Source organism: Caretta caretta, chromosome 6 (genome assembly GCF_965140235.1).
Source record: "Caretta caretta isolate rCarCar2 chromosome 6, rCarCar1.hap1, whole genome shotgun sequence".
NCBI lineage: Eukaryota > Metazoa > Chordata > Testudines > Cheloniidae > Caretta > Caretta caretta.
In genome coordinates, this window is record NC_134211.1 from 129950459 (window position 1) to 129970795 (window position 20337).

At 42.9% G+C, this 20337-nt stretch overlaps 2 protein-coding genes across 2 annotated transcripts in view; one reads left to right on the plus strand and one right to left on the minus strand.

Annotated features, from left to right (window-relative positions):
• LOC125638217 (heme-binding protein 2) overlaps positions 1 to 6814 on the plus strand; it is a 28381-nt gene extending 21567 nt beyond the window's left edge. The window contains exon 5 of the mRNA XM_048853674.2: positions 36 to 6814. Coding sequence (XP_048709631.2) covers positions 36 to 207 — 172 coding nt within the window. The 3' untranslated portion in view covers positions 208 to 6814. The remainder of the gene's footprint in view (positions 1 to 35) is intronic.
• Positions 1 to 18309, minus strand: part of FANCM (FA complementation group M) — a 154098-nt gene extending 135789 nt beyond the window's left edge. Inside the window, 5 exon segments of the mRNA XM_048853667.2 lie at positions 9850 to 10008; positions 10757 to 10834; positions 13054 to 13226; positions 17570 to 18218; positions 18220 to 18309. Of these exon segments, the coding sequence (XP_048709624.2) occupies positions 9850 to 10008; positions 10757 to 10834; positions 13054 to 13226; positions 17570 to 18218; positions 18220 to 18309 (1149 nt within the window).
• Positions 18310 to 20337: the final 2028 nt, after the last annotated feature.

Consider the following 20337-nt stretch of genomic DNA (forward strand, 5'->3'; position numbering starts at 1 on the left):
AAGAATAGAATATAATTAAAAATTGGTTGTTGCAGGAGCTTCAGAGGGGTCACCAATGAAGACTCTATAATGAGAGAAATAAACTTCTTGGCAGAACTTCTGGAGAGCCCTGAGCTATGTTTGCAGAATATATTCATTGTTGCAGGATACACCAATCCAGCTGCTGCAAATCGACACAATGAAATATGGTTCCTGCAAAGGCCGTAGTCTCCCATTTCTGATGCCTAGCATTTTCCAAATTCAGTTTGTACACAATGGCACGCTTAAATTTGCAAGTGAATCATGTCAGGCTAGTCGACAGCTTTATAAGTCTTTGTGATAAACTATACACAATTTTTAATCCTATTTTCCTAAACTACATATCATACCTGCAGTCTATCAAATTAGCAAGACAATCAATCCAATTTAGTTATTGAGCCATCAGGGTTAACATCTGAAATTTTACTGCCAATTCAGAAAAAGTCTTATACACAATTTCTCATTAGTTACTTCAGTTTTTACAGTTTATCCATAATATTTCTGAGATTTATAGTACTTTTCAAATTGATTCATGTAATCTTTGTAAACAAGATAAATTCAAGTCACAAAGGTATAGATCATAAGTTCTAGTGTTAAAAAACTAAACTTTTTAGATTTTTCAAATATTAACATATTAAATATTTTTCCACTACAGCATCTCTAGGGTGCCCAAAACATTTAGCAGGAGATTTTCAAAAGTGCTCAGTGTTGGCCCAACTCTGTTCCCAGGGAAGACAATAATAAAAGTTGGGAGCAGAGTTTGGTCAATGCTGAGCGCTTTTGAAAAATCCCACCCTCGAGTACAGGTTTTCCCCACTCTTCTCAAAAACTGAGTTAACCAAAGTATTTGTCACCTTTGAAATACAGAGTCCAGGATGCGAAGAGTCAGTTGCATTATTCATTCAAGCTTTGTAAGTAAATAGTTCAATTTTTCCATTTTTTAAAACTCACTACCACACACCCATATATGACTGAATACAGTACTCAGCAGACAGAAGATAGACATCATTCCGGCTCAGCTGTTCAACTTACTGAGTGACATGACCTTTAAAGAGAGCTTTGCCTAGATATTCAGAATATAGTAATCAAGGCAGATTAATTGGCATCACGGAAACTTGAAGGGATAAATCTCCTGACTGAAATATTGGTATATAGGGGTACAGCTTGTTCAGGAAGGACAGGAAGGGCAAAACATGAGGAGGTCCATAAGGGGGTGGGAGGCAGACTAGTTGAAAGTTTCTGAGTAAAGATAAAAGGGAGAGAAAATGTGTGTGACATCATAGTAGGAGTCAAATATAGACCACCAGGAAGAAGAAGTGGATGAGGAATCTCTAGAACAGACAACAGAAATATCAAACACAAGACCGGATAGTAACAGGGGAATAACTATGTAGACATCTGTTGGAAAAGTAATATGGCAAAGCACAAGTTCTTGGAATATACTGGGAACAACTTGGTGTTTCAGAAAGTGGAGGAAGTAACTGGGGGACAGCCATTTTAGATCTGAATCCAACCAATGGGGAGGAATTGGTAAGGAATCTGAGGGTCGAAGGCAATTTGGTATAAACTGATCAAGAAATGACAGATTCTAAGGAAAGAAAGGAGGAAGAGCAGCAGAACAAGGACACTGCACTTCAAACAAGTAGACTTTAACAAACCCAGAACTGATAGATTTTTCTTCCCATGGAACTTTATCTAAGTGACAGAGGAGTTTAGGAAATCTGGCAGTTTCTCAAGGAGACAATATTATAGCCATCTATTCCCAAGTGAAGGAAAGACTGGAAGAATAGTGAGAGGCCAATATGGCTCCATCAGGAGCTCTTTAAGGACATGAACATCAAAAAGGAATCCTACAAAAAGTGGAAACATGGACAAACTGGTAGGGAGCAGTACAAAAAGGAACAACACAGGCATGTAGGGACAAAATCACAAAGGCTAAGGCACAAAGTCAGTTACACTGAGCAAGGGATATAAAAGGCGATAAGATGATGTTCTTTAGATATATTAGAAGCAAAAGAAAGATGAAGGAAACCATAGGTTCGCTACTTAGCAGGGAAAGAAAGCTAATAACTGATGACATCACCAAGGCTGATGTGTTTAATTCCTGTTTTGCTTTAGTATTCATTAAATACTCAACAAAATTAATATTGACAAGAGGGAAGGAACACAAGCCAAAATAAGAAAAGAACAAGTTAAAGGATATTTATCTAATTAGATGTATTCAAGTTGGCAGGGCCTGACGAAATTCATCCTGGAGTACTTAAACTAGCTGAAGCAATCTTTGCGCAATTTGCAATTTTCTTTGAGATCTTCTGGAGGATGGGTAAGGTCCCATAGGACTGGAGAAGGACCAATGTAGTACCTAACTTTAAAAAGGGAACAAAGAGGACCTGAGGAATTCTAGACCACTCAGCCTAACATTGATAGGTGAAAGATGCTGGAACAAATTATTAATCAATCAGTTTGTAAGTACCTGGATGATAACAGGGTTATAAAGAATAGCCAGCATAGATTTGTCAAGAACAAATCATGCCAAATCAACAAACTTCATTCTTTGACAGGGTTATTGTCCTACTAAATAGGAGGAAAGATCTGATATATCTTGATTTTAGTAAGGCTTTTGACAGTTCCATATGACATTCTCATAAGCAAACTAAGAAAATGTGGTCTAAATTAAATGTGGTCTGCATTACCTAGGGAGGTGGTAGAATCTCCTTCCTTAGAAGTTTTTAAGGTCAGGCTTGACAAAGCCCTGGCTGGGATGATTTAATTGGGGATTGGTCCTGCTTTGAGCAGGAGGTTGGACTAGATGACCTCCTGAGGTCCCTTCCAACCCTGATATTCTATGATTCTAAGTGCACAATTGGATGAAAGACCATACTCAAAGTAGTTATCAATAAGGCTGCAAATTTGTCATGGAGGTCATGGATTCCATGACCTTGGTGACTTCTGCAGTGGCCAGCTGCACCGGCTGCTGCTGGGGCAGTCTTGGGCCATTCCCGCCCCACTCCGAACAGCAGCAGGAGTTTGGGTGGAGGGCAGGAGGGGGTGAGGGCTCTGGTTGGCGTTTACCTCGGAGGGGCTCCCCGGAAGCAGTTACATCCACCTCCCTTGGCTTCTAGGGGGAAGCACGGCCAGGGGGCTTTGTGCACTGCCTGCACCTGCAGGCACTGTCCCCGCAGCTCCCATTGGCCGCGGTTCCTGGCCAGTGGGAGCTGCGGAGCCAGCACTCAGGAAAGAGGCAGTGCACAGAACTGCCTGGCCATGCCTCTGCGTAGGAGCTGAGGGAGGAGGATGGTCTGAATTCAACAAAATGAAATTCAACGAAGACAAGTGAAACGTACTTCACTTAGGAAGGAAAAATCAAATGCACAACAACAAAGTGGGAAATAATTGGCTAAGTGGCACTACTGTTGAGAAGGACCTGAGAGTTATAGTGGATCACAAACTGAATACAAGTAAATAATGGGATACTGTTGCAAAAACTGGAGTAGTGTGTCCAATCCTGGGTGCCACAATTCAGGAAAGATGTGGACAAACTGGAAAATCCAAAACACAGCAACAAAAATGATAAAAGCTTCAGAAAAGCTAATCTATGAGGAAAGGTTAGAAAAACTGGGCATGGTTAGTCTTGAGAAAAGACGACCGAGGGGGGGACCTGATAACAGTCATCAAACAGGTTAACGGCTATTGTAGAGGAAGGTGATCAGTTGTTCTCCATGACCACTGAAGGCAGGACAAGTAGTAATGGTATTAATCTGCAGGAAGGGACATTTAGGTTAGATATTAGTAAAACTATAATGGTTGTTAAGCTCTGGAACAGGCTTCCAAGGGAGGTTGTGGAATCCCCATCACTGGAGGTTTTTAACAACAGGTTGGACAAACACCTGTCAGAGATGGTCTAGATTTATTTGGGCCTGCCTCAGCGCAGGGCATTGGACTTGATGACCTCCCAAAGGCCCTTCCAGCTCTACATTGCTATGATAGCTAGCATACAGCCTTACTCTGAAACCCAGTAAGAAGTTCATCACATTACAACTGAAGAAGTGTATTCACAGGAAAAGTCCAGTGGTTAACTGTATACAATATTGATTAGATACATTAAAAGAATTTTCAAAGTAGTTTTTAGATGACATTTGTTTCAGTGCCACAGGACTCTCTGTTGCTTTTACAAATCCAGACTAACACAGCTACCCCTCTGATACTTGAAAGATATCTTACGTTATATTAAGTGTAAATATATAGCTTATGCAGACCTATGAGTTTCAATACAGGATCCAGAGATGCAGTTAGATTTCAGTTTCTATCCAATCAATTCACATATGTGGCAAATACAGGAAAGGGGAGAAATAGGTGGTTTCACAATAGCTTACCAAGGTTTCCTGGCAGACACTGAAAACCTATGCATTTTGATTACTCAATAGTAATATCATCAAAACATGTTTTTTGGCAATACAAACTTCAAAAATCCATAGGAAACAGTTAATGCCTATAGTCTGAAAGCATCAGTTTGTATTTAATCTACAGAGCAAATAACACCTCAAACAAGTCTCAGTTGTTATGCAGTTTTCAGTTCAGTTACAGAACTATTTAACTATTTTTGTGGGCATCAAGCAAGGTCACACAGAAACATTCTTGTTAATGTGTAAGCTACAGAAAAATCTTCCCACAGTATCTGAATGTGTGTTCTTCAACACCCTGAAAACTGCAGTAAATTGTATAGTCATTTTATGTAAAACTATGGATTAATGTAGAACATTATTATTTATTATGAGTTGTGTTAGATTGTTTAAGCTGCTAGAAGCACCAATTAAATTTCAAGTTTGAAGGTACACTGTATGGCTATGGAAAACTGTATTTTTTCGGTAAACGGCCAATACACTAGTGGGTGCAAGGAGACATGGTTTCCTCATTTATACAGGTTTCAGAGTAGCAGCCGTGTTGGTCTGTATTTGCAAAAAGAAAAGGAGTACTTGTGGCACTTTAGAGACGAACAAATTTATTTGAGCGTAAGCTTTCGTGAGCTACAGCTTACTTCATCGGATGCAGCATATTTTATAGGAACATTGATGAAGCTTGTTGAAATCTCGCTATTCTTACATACTAACATTTGAGGAGGCTGGGGAATATACTTCTAACAAGTCATAAAATTCACATTTGTCATGCTGTGGTACCTGCTTCCCATTATCTGACTAGACATTTTATTATGCTCCTATTGCTATACAGTGGAATCTCAGAGTTACGAACACTCGGGAATGGTGGTTTGTTACTCTAAAATGTTCAGAACTCTGAACCAAACATTACTGTTGTTCTATCAAAAGTTTACAACTGAACATTGACTTAATACAGCTTTGAAACTTTATTATGAAGAAAAATGCTGCTTTCCTTTTTTTTTTAGTAGTTTATGTTTAACACAGAACTGTACTGTATTAGCTCTTTCTTCCCTCCCATCTCTGCTGCTGCCTGATTGTGTACTTCCAATTCCAAATGAGGGGTATAGCTGACTGGTCAGTTCGTAACTCGGGTGTTCGTAACTCTGCAGTTCTACTGCACTTCCTCAAACCATTACTAAAGTAATTCATATTTTTAATGTGAAATGTTTAAATAGCTCGGACACAATATATTGTTAAAATCCGCTAACAAAACTGCATCCATCCAATCACATCCTGGCAGTTTAAATATTTCCGCCTTAATACTGGAACATTGTTGCCCTGCCTACTTTGTACTTTTCAAACCAGTGTTAGTGCCTAAGAAGTTTAATCAAGTTATTGTGAAACTCAGGGCCTTGCTTATTTACTTTTACAAAAATAACTGTTTAACTAGGATAGGATACAGAGGGACCGAGACAAATTAGAGGATTGGGTCAAAAGAAATCTGATGAGGTTCAACAAGGACAAGTGCAGAGTCCTGCACTTAGGACAGAAGAATTCCATGCACCGCTACAGACTAGGGACCGAATGGCTAGGCAGCAGTTCGGCAGAAAAGGATCTTGGGGTTACAGTGGACGAGAAGCTGGATATGAGTTAACAGTGTGCCCTTGTTGCCAAGAAGGCCAATGGCATTTTAGGATGTATAAGTAGGGCCATTGCCAGAAGATCGAGGGACGTGATCGTTCCCCTCTATTAGAGGCTGGTGAGGCCTCATCTGGAGTACTGTGTCCAGTTTTGGGCCCCACACTACAAGAAGGATGTGAAAAAATTGGAAAACGTCCAGTGGAGGGCAACAAAAATGATTAGGGGACTGGAGCTCATGACTTATGAGGAGAAGCTGAGGGAACTGGGATTGTTTAGTCTGCGGAAAAGATGACTGAGGAGGGATTTGATAGCTGCTTTCAACTACCTGAAAGGGGGTTCCAAAGAGGATGGACCTAGACTGTTCTCAGTGGTAGCAGATGACAGAACAAGGAGTAATGGTCTCAAGTTGCAGTGGGGGAGGTTTAGGTTGGATTTTAGATATTGGATATTCTTCACTAGGAGGGTGGTGAAACACTGGAAGGCGTTGCCTAGGGAGGTGGTGGAATCTCCTTCCTTGGAAGTTTTTAAGATCAGGCTTGACAAAGCCCTGGCTGGGATGATTTAGTTGGGGATTGGTCCTGCTTTGAGCAGGGGGTTGGACTAGATGACCTCCGAGGTCCCTTCCAACCCTGATACTCTATGAACTACAGAACTAGTGGGATTTTTCCAGCTTTGTTGCATTACTGCTGTAACTCGTTTTACGCTGTCATTCACTTTCTCTTAAACTTGTGTCTTGTTTAATGTTACAGACCGTCATAAATAAAGCTTCAGACTTCATTGTGCATGGGGGTCTAACTTTTCAAGCACATTATGTGCTTAGCATGCATATACCAATATTATTTTTAAAAACCTGGACCTCTGACCTATGCTTACAGATGCTGAGAAACGTTATTTAACCTACATATGTATATATGTCTACTCTGGCCTTGCAAAGTTTTGCTGAGAACTTGTTGGGAGCTCTTAATTGAAAGGTGGACTTCAGACTTTTCTCCAAACTATTTGAAGGACGAGAATTGTTAAAAAGCATTTAAACAGTGTCAATCAGATTTTATTTCCTTGTTGCCATGATGTCATAATCCTACTAATTTCTTAATGGCATAGTCAGAAAATGACATAAAATAAGGTGACTTTTCAAAAAAGCTTTTCAGAACTTTCTGTTCTACTTCAGAATCTAGTTGTACACCTTTGCAGATCACCTGGAATCCAAAGCCTAGCTAGCAATGACACAGCAAAATCATAAAAGGTATCATTCTACATCTATAAGGACTAGTTAGTCTAAAAGATAAGCTGGTAACGATATTAAAAACCAAAAGGCTTTTTAATCTAGCTTTCCTACAACAAGCCACGCACTCCTTGCCCAGCTTGAAAATACGGAATTAGTGTGTACAAGTAGTCTCATCATGACTTTGCTACCTAGAAGCTGTCAGCCTGGAACTGCTATGCAAGGGTACAATCTACCGTGCAGCCAGAGGTGTAATTCCCAGCTAGGGTAGATGTGGACATGCTAGCTTTGACTAAGCTAAACTTGCTAAAAATAGTTGTAGGGGAGTGGGAGGCAGCAGAGTGGCGTGGGAGGCAGCAGAGTCCAGTCACCTACGTACAATCCCATCCAAGACCCGAGGCGCACGCACTGGCAGCTAGCCCATGCTGCCGCTTGCACCACTGCAGCTACACAGCCATTTTTAGCATAGCACAATCAAAGCTAGCCTGCGAACGTCTATCCAAGATGGGAATACACCTCCAGCTGCAGTATGCTCTTCAGTGTGGGGAAGGTCTCCTATTATGTGTCAGAAGAGTGCCTAGCACAGAGATGCCCTGATTTTAGCTGGGCATCTCAGTGCTATTATAATAAAAACCTTTAATAAGAATAGCCACAGAGGGTCACAAAATCTTAAGAGTGAGTTTCCCATGATTCCCACTGGATGCCCAAAATCCAAGAGTCAAAATAAACAACATAGGATGTTTTGGAAATAAACAAAAACAAACAAAATGAAAGAAAAAACCCCACACACACCACAAGAGGCACTTAATAAAGAGTGTAATGTGTGCACATTAAAATGTTTTCCCTCCATTGCCCCATCACCATGTGCACTTGAAAATGCTGCGATGGTGACTGGCCCTGGAGGACAGAAGGAGCTCTCCCGCTCGTACACTTGTCAGGGAAACCACAAACTCAGGGAGCGCAAAGGCCAAGGAAGGTAAGTGCCAGTGCGTGAGACACCTTGAGGGCCAGCAGGGTCATGGCTCCATCCTCTTTTGAAACAGGTGAGGCACCTGTTGTAGTTACCTGAGCCAGTCCCCTGTGCCATATGAGGCATTTTAACCTGCCTGTGTATTCTACAAGTAGAATGCAGGAGAAAACCAGTGCAGTACCCTTTCACTCTCCTACCTCCTTCACTGCAGCTATACTTAGTGTAGGTAAAAAAGACATCTTACCTTCCAAATCAAAATAAAAACCTCAAGTTCTCAGTGCCAAATCCAAAAAGGAAATTAACACATGACTGAACGCATACTGGCACCCATTACAGAAAACAGAGTTTGGTTTACAAAGAAACTACACTGATTTAATTAAACTGACACAAATTTGTGGTGGACACTTGTTTCAGTTTAGCTTAAATCTGCTCTAAATGGATTGAAATTAAACCAAAATAAGCTATGTTTAAGCTAAAATGAGTTAAGGGTTTGCACTGGTTTAAAACTTAATTTCATTAAACCAGTTTGACTGTCTCATGGAGATAATCTCTAAGATTAAAGATCTGAAAATAGCTCCAGGTTAAAAATTGTCTCCTAAATCTAAAGATGTACAAATAAGAAAATGTTCTTCATATACTTAATAGGACTCTTCACATAGACCCTAAACAAAACTTATTAACGTGGAAGGCAAACTACCCCTTCAACAATATGGTGGATGATCAACTTTTAAAAAAATAAATACAACTTTTGGAGAAAACATGTTACTAAATCTAGTAACTTTGAACATGTATAAACCTCATCCATTAATAAATACCTGAAGATTTCTAGGAAGAGCCTCCGTTTTTAATAATTACTTCCATAATGCAGACATCTGTCTAACAGAACCTGACTGAGAACAGCCAGGCCACAGAACAGCCATCAGTTGGCAGCCACTTCTGTTCATTGCTAACCGGACTGTATTTGAACAGATTACTTATAAGTGAAGAATACCACCTGAGCTCCTCGGTCATACAGTTTGCAATATTTTTTTTGCTAGGCAATACTTTTTAAAAAAGAAAAATCTATTTAGCAGTACACTCACAAAGCAGCTAAGAATCAAAAGTTAAATTTTTACAGGAAGGAAGACAAGCATTTGATTCAATACTCACAGTATAGGAATAACTTTTGCGTAAATATAGCAATGAAATGGATAGCTTGAGAATTGTATGCATCATGTTAATACTCTTACACCAACCCACTTAAAATAAGCTGTCAATTTAGTTTAGGCTCAAATGTAGATTTTGCAAGTTTCTTAATCGAGTAAGACACCATACGATGAGATTTCTATATTTTAATACAAGTTTAATTTTAAACATTATCTCATGCTGTTGTGAAGCCAAACAAAAACTTGAAGCAAGTGTATCAGAAACATTAAGTGATACAGTAGTAACAAAAGTGAAACTGGCCACTCTGTTTTACTATCTGAGCTAAACATAAGCAAAAAGCCAACAGCATAAATAACGTAAGTTAGCTTAACAGAGTACTTGTCTTAGTAGTTAGAGGCATTAACAAGACAGATAAGGATTTTATTACTATTTCTATAGTGACATGAGCTCTTTAATGGTAAAAAAAAGTAGTAACTCACCCTGATGTAAGCATTCTGAATTTCTGCTAGTTCTTTACCAAGTGGAACAACAAATTTTTCAACTTGCCGCTCATGAGAGTAAGGCTGAATATCTGGGGAATCTTCAGAACACAGCTCTATCTGTGCTATCAATAGGTTGGAAATAACTTCCTGTACAGCCTATGAAGAAGTCACAGGAAAAGAGTGTTTTACATAGTGTATTTTTCTTAATGTCATCTCACTGCTGTAAATCAAGGATATGTGAAAGTTAACAACACAGGCCCTGTAAAACTATTTGAAATAGCAAAGAAACATTACCTGTATTGAGGGATCTGCAGACAGCAATTCATTTTTCAGCAGTCTCCACTACAACTAGGGGCCCTGATTGATCATTTCAGCCATTTTAAACATCAGACAAAACAATGTAGTCAGGAAAATGCCCTACCACATCATATACATAGCAAGTAAAACAATCATTAAAATAGCAATAAGAAAAAATACTTGAGTTAGAACTATTCTAGCACCATTTGTTAAAAAGTTTTGCTATAAAAAACTACGTCTGCATCAGCTGCCATAACCCTCCCTCACTCCACCTCATCAGGCCATTAGTCCAGTATAAACAAGTACATTAATACGAGAGGGATAATTTGTGACATTCATTATAAATGTGGAAGAGTTTAGATCACTGAGTTTGGAAATTCCTTGTTTCCTCTGATACTATTTGGGAAAAGGTGGCATAACACATTCAGACTGCACAGCAACATTAACAGTGCCGCAGGAGCCACTTGTGCCTGACTAGGATCATGCAATTCTAATCAGCAAACTGCTGCTGCCAAAAGAGAGCAACACTCATGTAATGATCGCTCTTCTGGGGGGCTCTATTGAAGCCACTCTAATTCTCAGCCCACTAATGCAGTACTTGACTCACCTTTGTGTCACTGCCTGGTGTGGCAGTTAGAGCCAAGATTCTAAATTGGTTTGTGTATTTGCTCAGTTCCTTCACAACCTGACAAAAAAAACCCAAGAGTTACATTAATATCCTTAAAGAGGAAAAGCTCTTACTCTCAATTGTTTACATATGTGAAAAATTAAAATGTTCAAAAAAGCATTCTCCACAAAGTTAGTGTCTAGCCTAGAAACAGAATCTAACAATAAATGATTGTCAATCCCCTCCCATCCCACCCCCAAAAAAAACCCTTAGATTATGTGAACTGGCTTCAAGAGCCAACTCCGCATACTCGAATAGGGGTAGTCTTTTTTTTTTTGGTCAAGGTCTACATTTATTAGTCAAGATATAGTGAACATCCAGACTCAAGAGAAAATAAAAAAAATGATAAATAAAAAAAAATTGCAGGGTCCGTGCAAACGCATCTGGCAGTCTGGATTTGGTCCGCGGTTTGCCTGTTGACTACCCCTGCACTAGAACTACTTGGGTGAGCACTGAAAAGGATTATTACTGGATTCAGCAAGTGGATTTACAGCACATTAGCCAAATGAGCTGCCCAACAGGAAATCTGGAAGGCCACTCTGAAAGCCAGCATTTGCAACCTGAGTACAAAACTAGTCTGAAATGATGAAGAAAATGGTATGACAAAGGAGCTGGACAAGGGGGCAAGAGCTGCATAAAACCACATGCACCCATCTATCTCTCATTGCGAACTTGTTTTAATGGCAACTGGGAAAGAGGGAGGCTGTTCCTTTGAAGCCATCTATATTCCTGTTCCTCACCCAGATCAGCTCCTAAAGTCAAATACACAATTAATGTACAGGGCTACAAGCAGCCTGGCAGCACAAGCATCTATTCTTCTGTAGTACTCTGATATACTGTGACCAAGAGGCAGTCTTCTGCTGTGTGAGGAAAAGTATGAGAACCACTGGAAGTGCACAGAAAAGTGCTACAAATATCAAACAGAAATTAAAAAAAAAAATACAAAAAAAGTCAACACACAGAAGAGGACAAGGGAATTAAATAGACACATTAAAAAGTGATGGTAGTCATGCCCAAGTACAGCAAGACAGGATAAGGAAAAAAGCATTTTATATGCCAATTCCACAGCAAAGGTGACTAACAAAGAAAGCTGGGAACCACTACTCTGCCTTAAGTAAGCTCACAAAATTCTCAATGAAATGTGAGTCGTTTCCCCATAACACAGGTAAACGATCACCGCAAAAAAAAACGATCACCGTTAAAAAAAAGCTACATTGGACTTTAATAGAATAAAGAAGTATGTAATCCTTTGTCAGATGCTCAGAAAGCACCACAGCCTGTACACTTGCATTATTACAAAATGAAAACAAGTTACTAAAGGGTTTGAAATTCGGGAGGGCTGCAGGAAGGAGGTGGTGCAGCTATGGTGAACAAGCCTGTTCTCTGTTTTAATTCTAATAAAAACAGAAGCCTCAGCATTTTCCTTTATGTGCCATATTATACGAGTCTGCTGTTTGTCAGTTTTCCTATGCAATGATCTAATAGGGAACCATCTAGTGCCACATCAGTTCACTGCAAATTTCTCAATACAGGACTTGCTTCATAACTTTAAACCGAAGTATTGATAGAAAGGGATTTAACCAAGATATTTCAATGCCTTTTTCACTGCATGAGACAAGACCTCAACTGAAGGGACAACAGTGGGTCATACTGGGCTCAGAATTTAGTTCAATTTAAGTAAAGTTTTTTCAGAAATGTGGTTTAATTTGCAATCTCTAAGATAGGAGACCCCAGTGGCAGCAGTTTAAATGTTTAATTCCTTGCCGATACATGCCAGATAGACTGCTGTAGATTGAGTTCTCATAAACATACCCATGCCCTGTAGAAATAGCCCCACACGACAAATGCATTTTTAATTTTTTACACTCTAAGGTTTAAAAATTAATTTCTGAAAAGAAAATGCAGTTCAATACCCAACCATACAAAATGCTTATCTCCCCATCTACTTAAGATTTCATAACACAGTTAGAATGGACAGCATCTTGTGTACATTCTTGTTGCATGCAATTTATCCATTACTTGTATCAAGGTATTGTAAGCCACAAAATAATGTTTTGTCTTTGTTGATTTCTTACCAAAATCCTCAGTTTAAAAAACTGCAGAACAATCTACATTTGTGCGTAAATTATCTATGATTGCAAAAAGAATTGCTCACAAGATTATGCAGTTCACATTAGTCCACCATTACCAGGTTGCAGTTCACATTAGTCCACCAGTTCACATTAGTCCACCATTACCTGGCAGTAGGCGTAGTTTCCAAGAGCTTTGTGGGCTTCATCAATAACCAGACATTTTATTTCTGCTGCAGGACAGGTTCCACGAGAAAGATCATTTACCATTACTTGAGGAGTAAGAAAAAAGACCCTCTTATTGTGCCAGATTTCCTTCCGATTGAGAACCTGAGTACCCCCTGGAAAAAAAAAAAAAAGAGCACTATTACAGATTTCAATTAGTTGTTACCACTCAAGAGAGAAATCTTGGAGTCACTGTGGACAGTTGTCTGAAAACATCCACTCAATGTGCAGCAGTAGTCAAAAAAGTGAACAGAATGTTGAGAATCATTACGAAAGAGATATCTCAAAAAAGATATATTGGAATTGGAATATATTCCCTCTGGGTGACATGGCATTGGCCACTGTCAGAAGACAAAAGAAAAGGAGTACTTGTGGCACCTTAGAGACTAACCAATTTATTTGAGCATAAGCTTTTGTGAGCTACAGCTCACTTCATTGGATGCATTCAGCTGTAGCTCACGAAAGCTTATGCTCAAATAAACTGGTTAGTCTCTAAGGTGCCACAAGTACTCCTTTTCTTTTTGTGGATACAGACTACTCTGAAACCTGTCAGAAGACAGAATACTGGGCTAGATGGACGGGGAACATGCCTTTTTAAGTCTGGACAGTTTTATAGGCATTTCACCTGCTGAGTCACTCAAGGCCTAAGTTTATTGTAATCAGTATGAAAAACTTCACTTAAAACAACAGGATGGCCCAAAGATTCCCTGGAGAGTACCATCTGCTATGATACAGGTGCCATAGCTCAAGCTCAAGTTTAGATCAGTGGCAGCTTGAAATAAGAAGAGTGAAAATTAGTTTGAGAATAGGGAACAGACTGACTGCATTATTCTAAGGTCACATCTACACTACGTGATAGGGGTCAGATTCCCAGGTCACAGACACATACTCGTGCTCATGCTCATCGAGCTAGCACAGGTATAAAGAGTAGTGTGGCTGTGGTAGGATGGGCAGTGGCACAGGCTAGTCGCCCTGAGCATAAACCCGCCTGAAACTGGTGGCTACATCTTTGGCACAGCTTGCCGCCACCGCCCATGATGTGTCATCATTGCCCGAGCTACACTACTATTTATGACAGGTTTCAGAGTAACAGCCGTGTTAGTCTGTATTCGCAAAAAGAAAAGGAGTACTTGTAGCACCTTAGAGACTTACCAATTTATTTGAGCATGAGCTTTCGTGAGCTACAGCTCACTTCATCAGATGCATACCGTGGAAACTGCAGCAGACTTTATATATACACAGAGAATATGAAACAATACCTCCTCCCACCCCACTGTCCTGCTGGTAACAGCTTATCTAAAGTGATCATCAGGTGGGCCATTTCCAGCACAAATCCAGGTGTTATCACCAGGTGTTATCAGGAAGATCACCGATGGATTGAAGTTGATCTTCCTGATAACACCATCCTGGCTACTATGGATGTAGAAGCCCTCTACACCAACATTCCACACAAAGATGGACTACAAGCCGTCAAGAACACTATCCCCGATAATGTCACGGCTAACCTGGTGGCTGAACTTTGTGACTTTGTCCTTACCCATAACTACTTCACATTTGGGGACAATGTATACCTTCAGATCAGCAGCACTGCTATGGGTACCCGCATGGCCCCACAGTATGCCAACATTTTTATGGCTGATTTAGAACAACGCTTCCTCAGCTCTCGTCCCCTAAAGCCCCTACTCTACTTGCGCTATATTGATGACATCTTCATCATCTGGACCCATGGAAAAGAAGCCCTTGAGGAATTCCACCATGATTTCAACAATTTCCATCCCACCACCAACCTCAGCCTGGTCCAGTCCACACAAGAGATCCACTTCCTGGACACTACAGTGCTAATAAACAATGGCCACATAAACACCACCCTATACCGGAAACCTACTGACCGCTATTCCTACCTGCATGCCTCCAGCTTTCACCCTGACCACACCACACGATCCATCGTCTACAGCCAAGCTCTGCGATACAACCGCATTTGCTCCAACCCCTCAGACAGAGACAAACACCTACAAGATCTCTGTCAAGCTCTCTTACAACTACAATACCCACCTGCAGAAGTAAAGAAACAGATTGATAGAGCCAGAAGAGTTCCCAGAAGTTACCTACTACAGGACAGGCCTAACAAAGAAAATAACAGAACGCCACTAGCGGTCACCTTCAGCCCCCAACTAAAACCCCTCCAACGCATTATTAAGGATCTACAACCTATCCTAAAGGATGACCCTACACTCTCACAAGTCTTGGGAGACAGGCCAGTCCTTGCCTACAGACAGCCCCGCAACCTGAAGCAAATACTCACCAACAACCACATACCACACAACAGAACCACTAACCCAGGAACTTATCCTTGCAACAAAGCCCGTTGCCAATTGTGCCCACATATCTATTCAGGGGACACCATCACAGGGCCTAATAACATCAGCCACACTATCAGAGGCTTGTTCACCTGCACATCCACCAATGTGATATATGCCATCATGTGCCAGCAATGCCCCTCTGCCATGTACATTGGTCAAACTGGACAGTCTCTACGTAAAAGAATAAATGGACACAAATCAGATGTCAAGAATTATAACATTCATAAACCAGTCGGAGAACACTTCAATCTCTCTGGTCACGCAATCACCGACATGAAGGTCGCTATCTTAAAACAAAAAAACTTCAAATCCAGACTCCAGCGAGAAACTGCTGAATTGGAATTCATTTGCAAATTGGATACTATTAATTTAGGCTTAAATAGAGACTGGGAGTGGCTAAGTCATTATGCAAGGTAGCCTGTTTCCTCTTGTTTTTTCCTACCCCCCCCCCCCCCCCAGATGTTCTGGTTTAACTTGGATTTAAACTTGGAGAGTGGTCAGTTTAGATGAGCTATTACCAGCAGGAGAGTGAGTTTGTGTGTGTATGGGGGTGGGGGGGATGTGAGAAAACCTTGATCTATGCAGGAAATAGCCCGACTTGATTATGTAAAGAGTTGTCACTTTGGATGGGCTAGCACCAGCAGGAGAGTGAATTTGTGTGGGGGGGTGGAGGGTGAGAAAACCTGGATTTGTGCTGGAAATGGCCCACCTGATGATCACTTTAGATAAGCTATTACCAGCAGGACAGTGGGGTGGGAGGAGGTATTGTTTCATGATCTCTGTGTGTATATAAAGTCTGCTGCAGTTTCCACGGTATACATCTGATGAAGTGAGCTGTAGCTCACGAAAGCTCATGCTCAAATAAATTGGTTAGTCTCTAAGGTGCTACAAGTACTCCTTTTCTTTTTACTACTATTTATACTTACCTTAGCACCGACTGATCTAGCATGAGCATGCGTAAATGAGCTGGGAATCACACCCCTAACTTGACATGTAGACATACCCTGAAGATCCCCTAATCAGTGGAAAGCTACACAAAGAGGTATTACATGTTGAAGTTCATGCCCACCCTTGGCTTCAGGAAAGAAGGAAGCTTTTAAACATGGATAATAGAGTCTTCTAGAAATATCTAGTCCACCTTTTGGATAATAGGGTGGAGAAGAGATTACTTTGTGTATTGATTAAGCCAGTAAACATCACAGGTTTACAGTTTAGGTAAGAGGTGTGAGCATCCTGCTGAGCTGAAAATTGATACATCCTGAATTATGGTCTCCCTACTGCTCCACTATAATTGAGAATAGTTCATCACTAAGGCTGCAAGTCTGTCATGGAGGTCACAGATTCCCTGCCTTCCAGGACCTCCATGACTTCCGCAGCTGCTGGTGTGGCTGACCCTGGGGGCCGGCCACTGGGGCAGCTCATGGGCTGCCTGAGCAGCAGCTGGTGCCACTGGCTCTGGGCCATATCATTCAGTTTCTTCAGAATTGATTTTTTTCTAAATTAAGTTTCTAGCCCATGTGGCAGCAAAGAAAACCTTCCAAATGTGACTTGAGCGTAACTAGAAAAGGAGTACTTGTGGCACCTTAACAGCGTAACTGTTGCAGTAACGTCTGAGTCTGTAGGCATCCTGATACAACGATTCCGAGATATGAACTGCACTGTCTCCTGTTAATCTGATTAAAGTATCAATTTTGTGATGACATTTTAGTGTCAATATTAACAACAGATTAAGTGTTCACTTTAACTGATGAAATGAGGGTGCAGAGTAGTAATGAAAGAAGGAACTGCAGAGAAAGGAACAAAAGACTCGAACACAGGGGTGTAGGAGCTCCTGTTTGGTGCTCAGGGTGGGGGTGGGAATGTGGGGGGGGTGCAAGAATCAGGGCATAGGGGGGGGGGCTGGAGTCAGGGCCTGGGGGGGGCTGGGGGGGTACTGGAGTCAGGGCACCGCTCAATGCTGCGTCCCGCCTCTGCCGACAGCTACGCGAGGGGCATCGCTGGCGCGCCGGGCCGGGGCCGTCCCAGCGAACGGGGCCGGGCCCGGGGGCCGCCTGGCTGCCGGGGCGGGGCCGCGGGGCCGCGTGCGGGCCCCTCCCTACCTGTCATCTCGGCCATGTGGTGCGCAGGGATGCCCATGACGCGGGCGCAGGCCTCCATCTGCTGCGCCACCAGCGGCCTGGTGGGCGCCAGGAAGAGCACCTTGGCGGAGGGGAACCAGCGGTAGAAGTTGTACATGACCACGGCGGCCACGAAGGTCTTGCCCAGCCCGGTGGGCAGGCAGACCAGCGTGTTGGCCAGCAGCGCCGCCCGCGCCATGCGCTCCTGGTAGCCGCGCACCGGCCAGTTGGTGGGGTAGACCCACAGCGAGCCCGCCGCCGCGCAGAACCCGCCGCCGCCGCCGCCGCCCGCCCCCGCGCCCGGGCCCCGCTCGGCCTCGGCCGCCGCCGCCGCCAGCAGCAAGTCATCGTCCCCCGCCGCCGCCGCCGCCTCGGGGCCGGGCCCGGGCCCAGGCGCGGGACCGGCAGCCGCCTCCCGCCGAGGGGCTGAGGGGGCCCCCGGGGCGCGGCTGACGCCAGCCCCCCAGCTCTGGAACAGCGTCCTCTGCCCGCCGCCGCCGCTCATGCTCGGTGGGGAACGGCCGGCCCCTCCCTCAGCGCCCGCCCGCCGGCGCCCCCGCCGCCATCTTGGGGCCGGCGCTCTCCGGGAGCGCCGGAACACCTCGCCACGCTCCGAGCGCTGCCGCGTGAGCGCCGGCCCCCGCAGCACGCTGGGAAGTGTAGTCATTCAGGGCCGCTCTCTGCCGCGAGAGGCGCTGCGGCATGCTGGGAAATGTAGTCATGTGGGGGGGCTTACTGCTAGCAGGCGCTGCGGCATGCTGGGAAATGTAGTCGTGTGGGGAGCTTACGGCTACCGGGCGCTGCGGCATGCTGGGAAATGTAGTCGTGTGGGGGGGCTTATGGCTAGCAGGCGCTGCGGCATGCTGGGAAATGTAGTCCGTTTAAGAGCTTGACCAAGTCCCCTAGAGGGAAGGCACTTGCAACCCAAGCGCTTGCTAAAGCCACCAGGACCCAGTCCCGCCTTCCCAAATGTTCTAGTCCCTGTGCACGTTGTTCAGGGAGCCTGTGCTGGAAGACTACCCACAGTATTGCTTCTGCACTGTCAACCATAGTATGTACCGGGCTGGAAACTTACTAGCCATCACTTTACAAATGTGGAACCAGGCCAAGGGGAACAGAACCGAACAGAAGTTATTCACCTCTTTCACTGACCCATCATGCACGAGTCATGCTCCTGTTTAAAATGCTGGCAAAACTCTAATCAGGCATTTTGTCAGACTGTCTCTTAAACCAATTTCCGTGATAATAACACAGTAAAGAAAGGTTTCAGAGTAGTAGCTGTGTTAGTCTGTATCCGCAAAAAGAAAAGGAGGACTTGTGGCACCTTAGAGACTAACAAATGATTTGAGCATAAGCTTTCCTGAGCTACAGCTCACTTCAACACCCATTGTTTCATGTTCTCTGTGTATATAACATCTCCCCACTGTATTTTCTACTGCATGCATCCAATGAAGTGAACTGTAGCTCAAATAAATTTGTTAGTTTCTAAGGTGCCACAAGTACTCCTGTTCTTTTTACAGTAAAGAAAGATAGTGTGATAAACACTGCACACCCTGACAAACAGCTAGTCAGGTACCACAAGGGTTCAGCACATTATGAGAAAATAGATTGACTACCAATACATAATGACAAGCAGCATTACATACCTTTTGCCAATATTTAGGTTATAACGTCTTCTAATGACAGCTCTAGGATAGTTGTGTTTTCATGTCATCCCATTATTTACAGTTAGAATCAGTTTCCTTATCCTCTTCTCAGTTACGGAACAGTCCACTGGAAGCTAGATTGCTACAGATGTGGCTGTCTAGAAAATAATTACTAATTATGCACTGAGTACTGTGGAGAAGTTTGAAAAGTAGAATTGCAGTGGGGACCTGCCTCCTAGTCCCACGGAAAACAGATTCTTCCTCATGCCCACCCTTGCTTCATAAACAAGCAGATTTTAGACACAACAAATCCTGCATGTTGGCAGGCTGTTAGACTAGATGATCCTTACCATCCCTTCTAACCCTGTGATTCTATGATTTACTTTCTGCTTGAAATAATTAAATATTTTAAGTAACCCATTCTTGCCCTGTTATCTTTCTACCACTTTGAACAGCATCACAGTAATAAAGTGAAGCACAGTAAAGTTTCCACTGCAGATTGCAAGTCACCACAAGATGTTGCTTCTCTTTGATTGTACCTGCATATTAATAGCTTCTTCATTTCTGTAGCTGGATGCCTAGAGAACAGCTCTTCCCTTCAGCCAGGAGGAGCCTTCTGCCAACCTTCAAGAAGAGCTCTGTATGGCTTGAAAGCTTGTCTCTTTTACCAGTAGAAGTTGGTCCAATAAATATATTACTTCACCCACCTTCTCTCATAATATTCAAACTGTCCTTTGTCATGACTGGTACAACCTCACCCACACAATGGGGGTTCTGGTGCTTTAATTATACCCAGAGAGTCAAAATGGATAAGGACAGGTTTCAGAGTAACACCCGTGCTAGTCTGTATCCGCAAAAAGAAAAGGCTGCATCCGATGCAGTGAGCTGTAGCTCACGAAAGCTTGTGCTCAAATAAATTGGTTTGTCTCTAAGGTGCCACAAGTCCTCCTGTTCTTAAAATGGGTAAAGATTACTCTACCTGCCACCCCTCTGGCCCCGCCCACCAAGACCAGGCCCCGCCCCGACCCCACTGGCCCCGCCCACCAACCCCAAGCACCTCCTTTACCCCTTCGGCCCCACCCCCAAGCCCAGACCCCGCCCCGC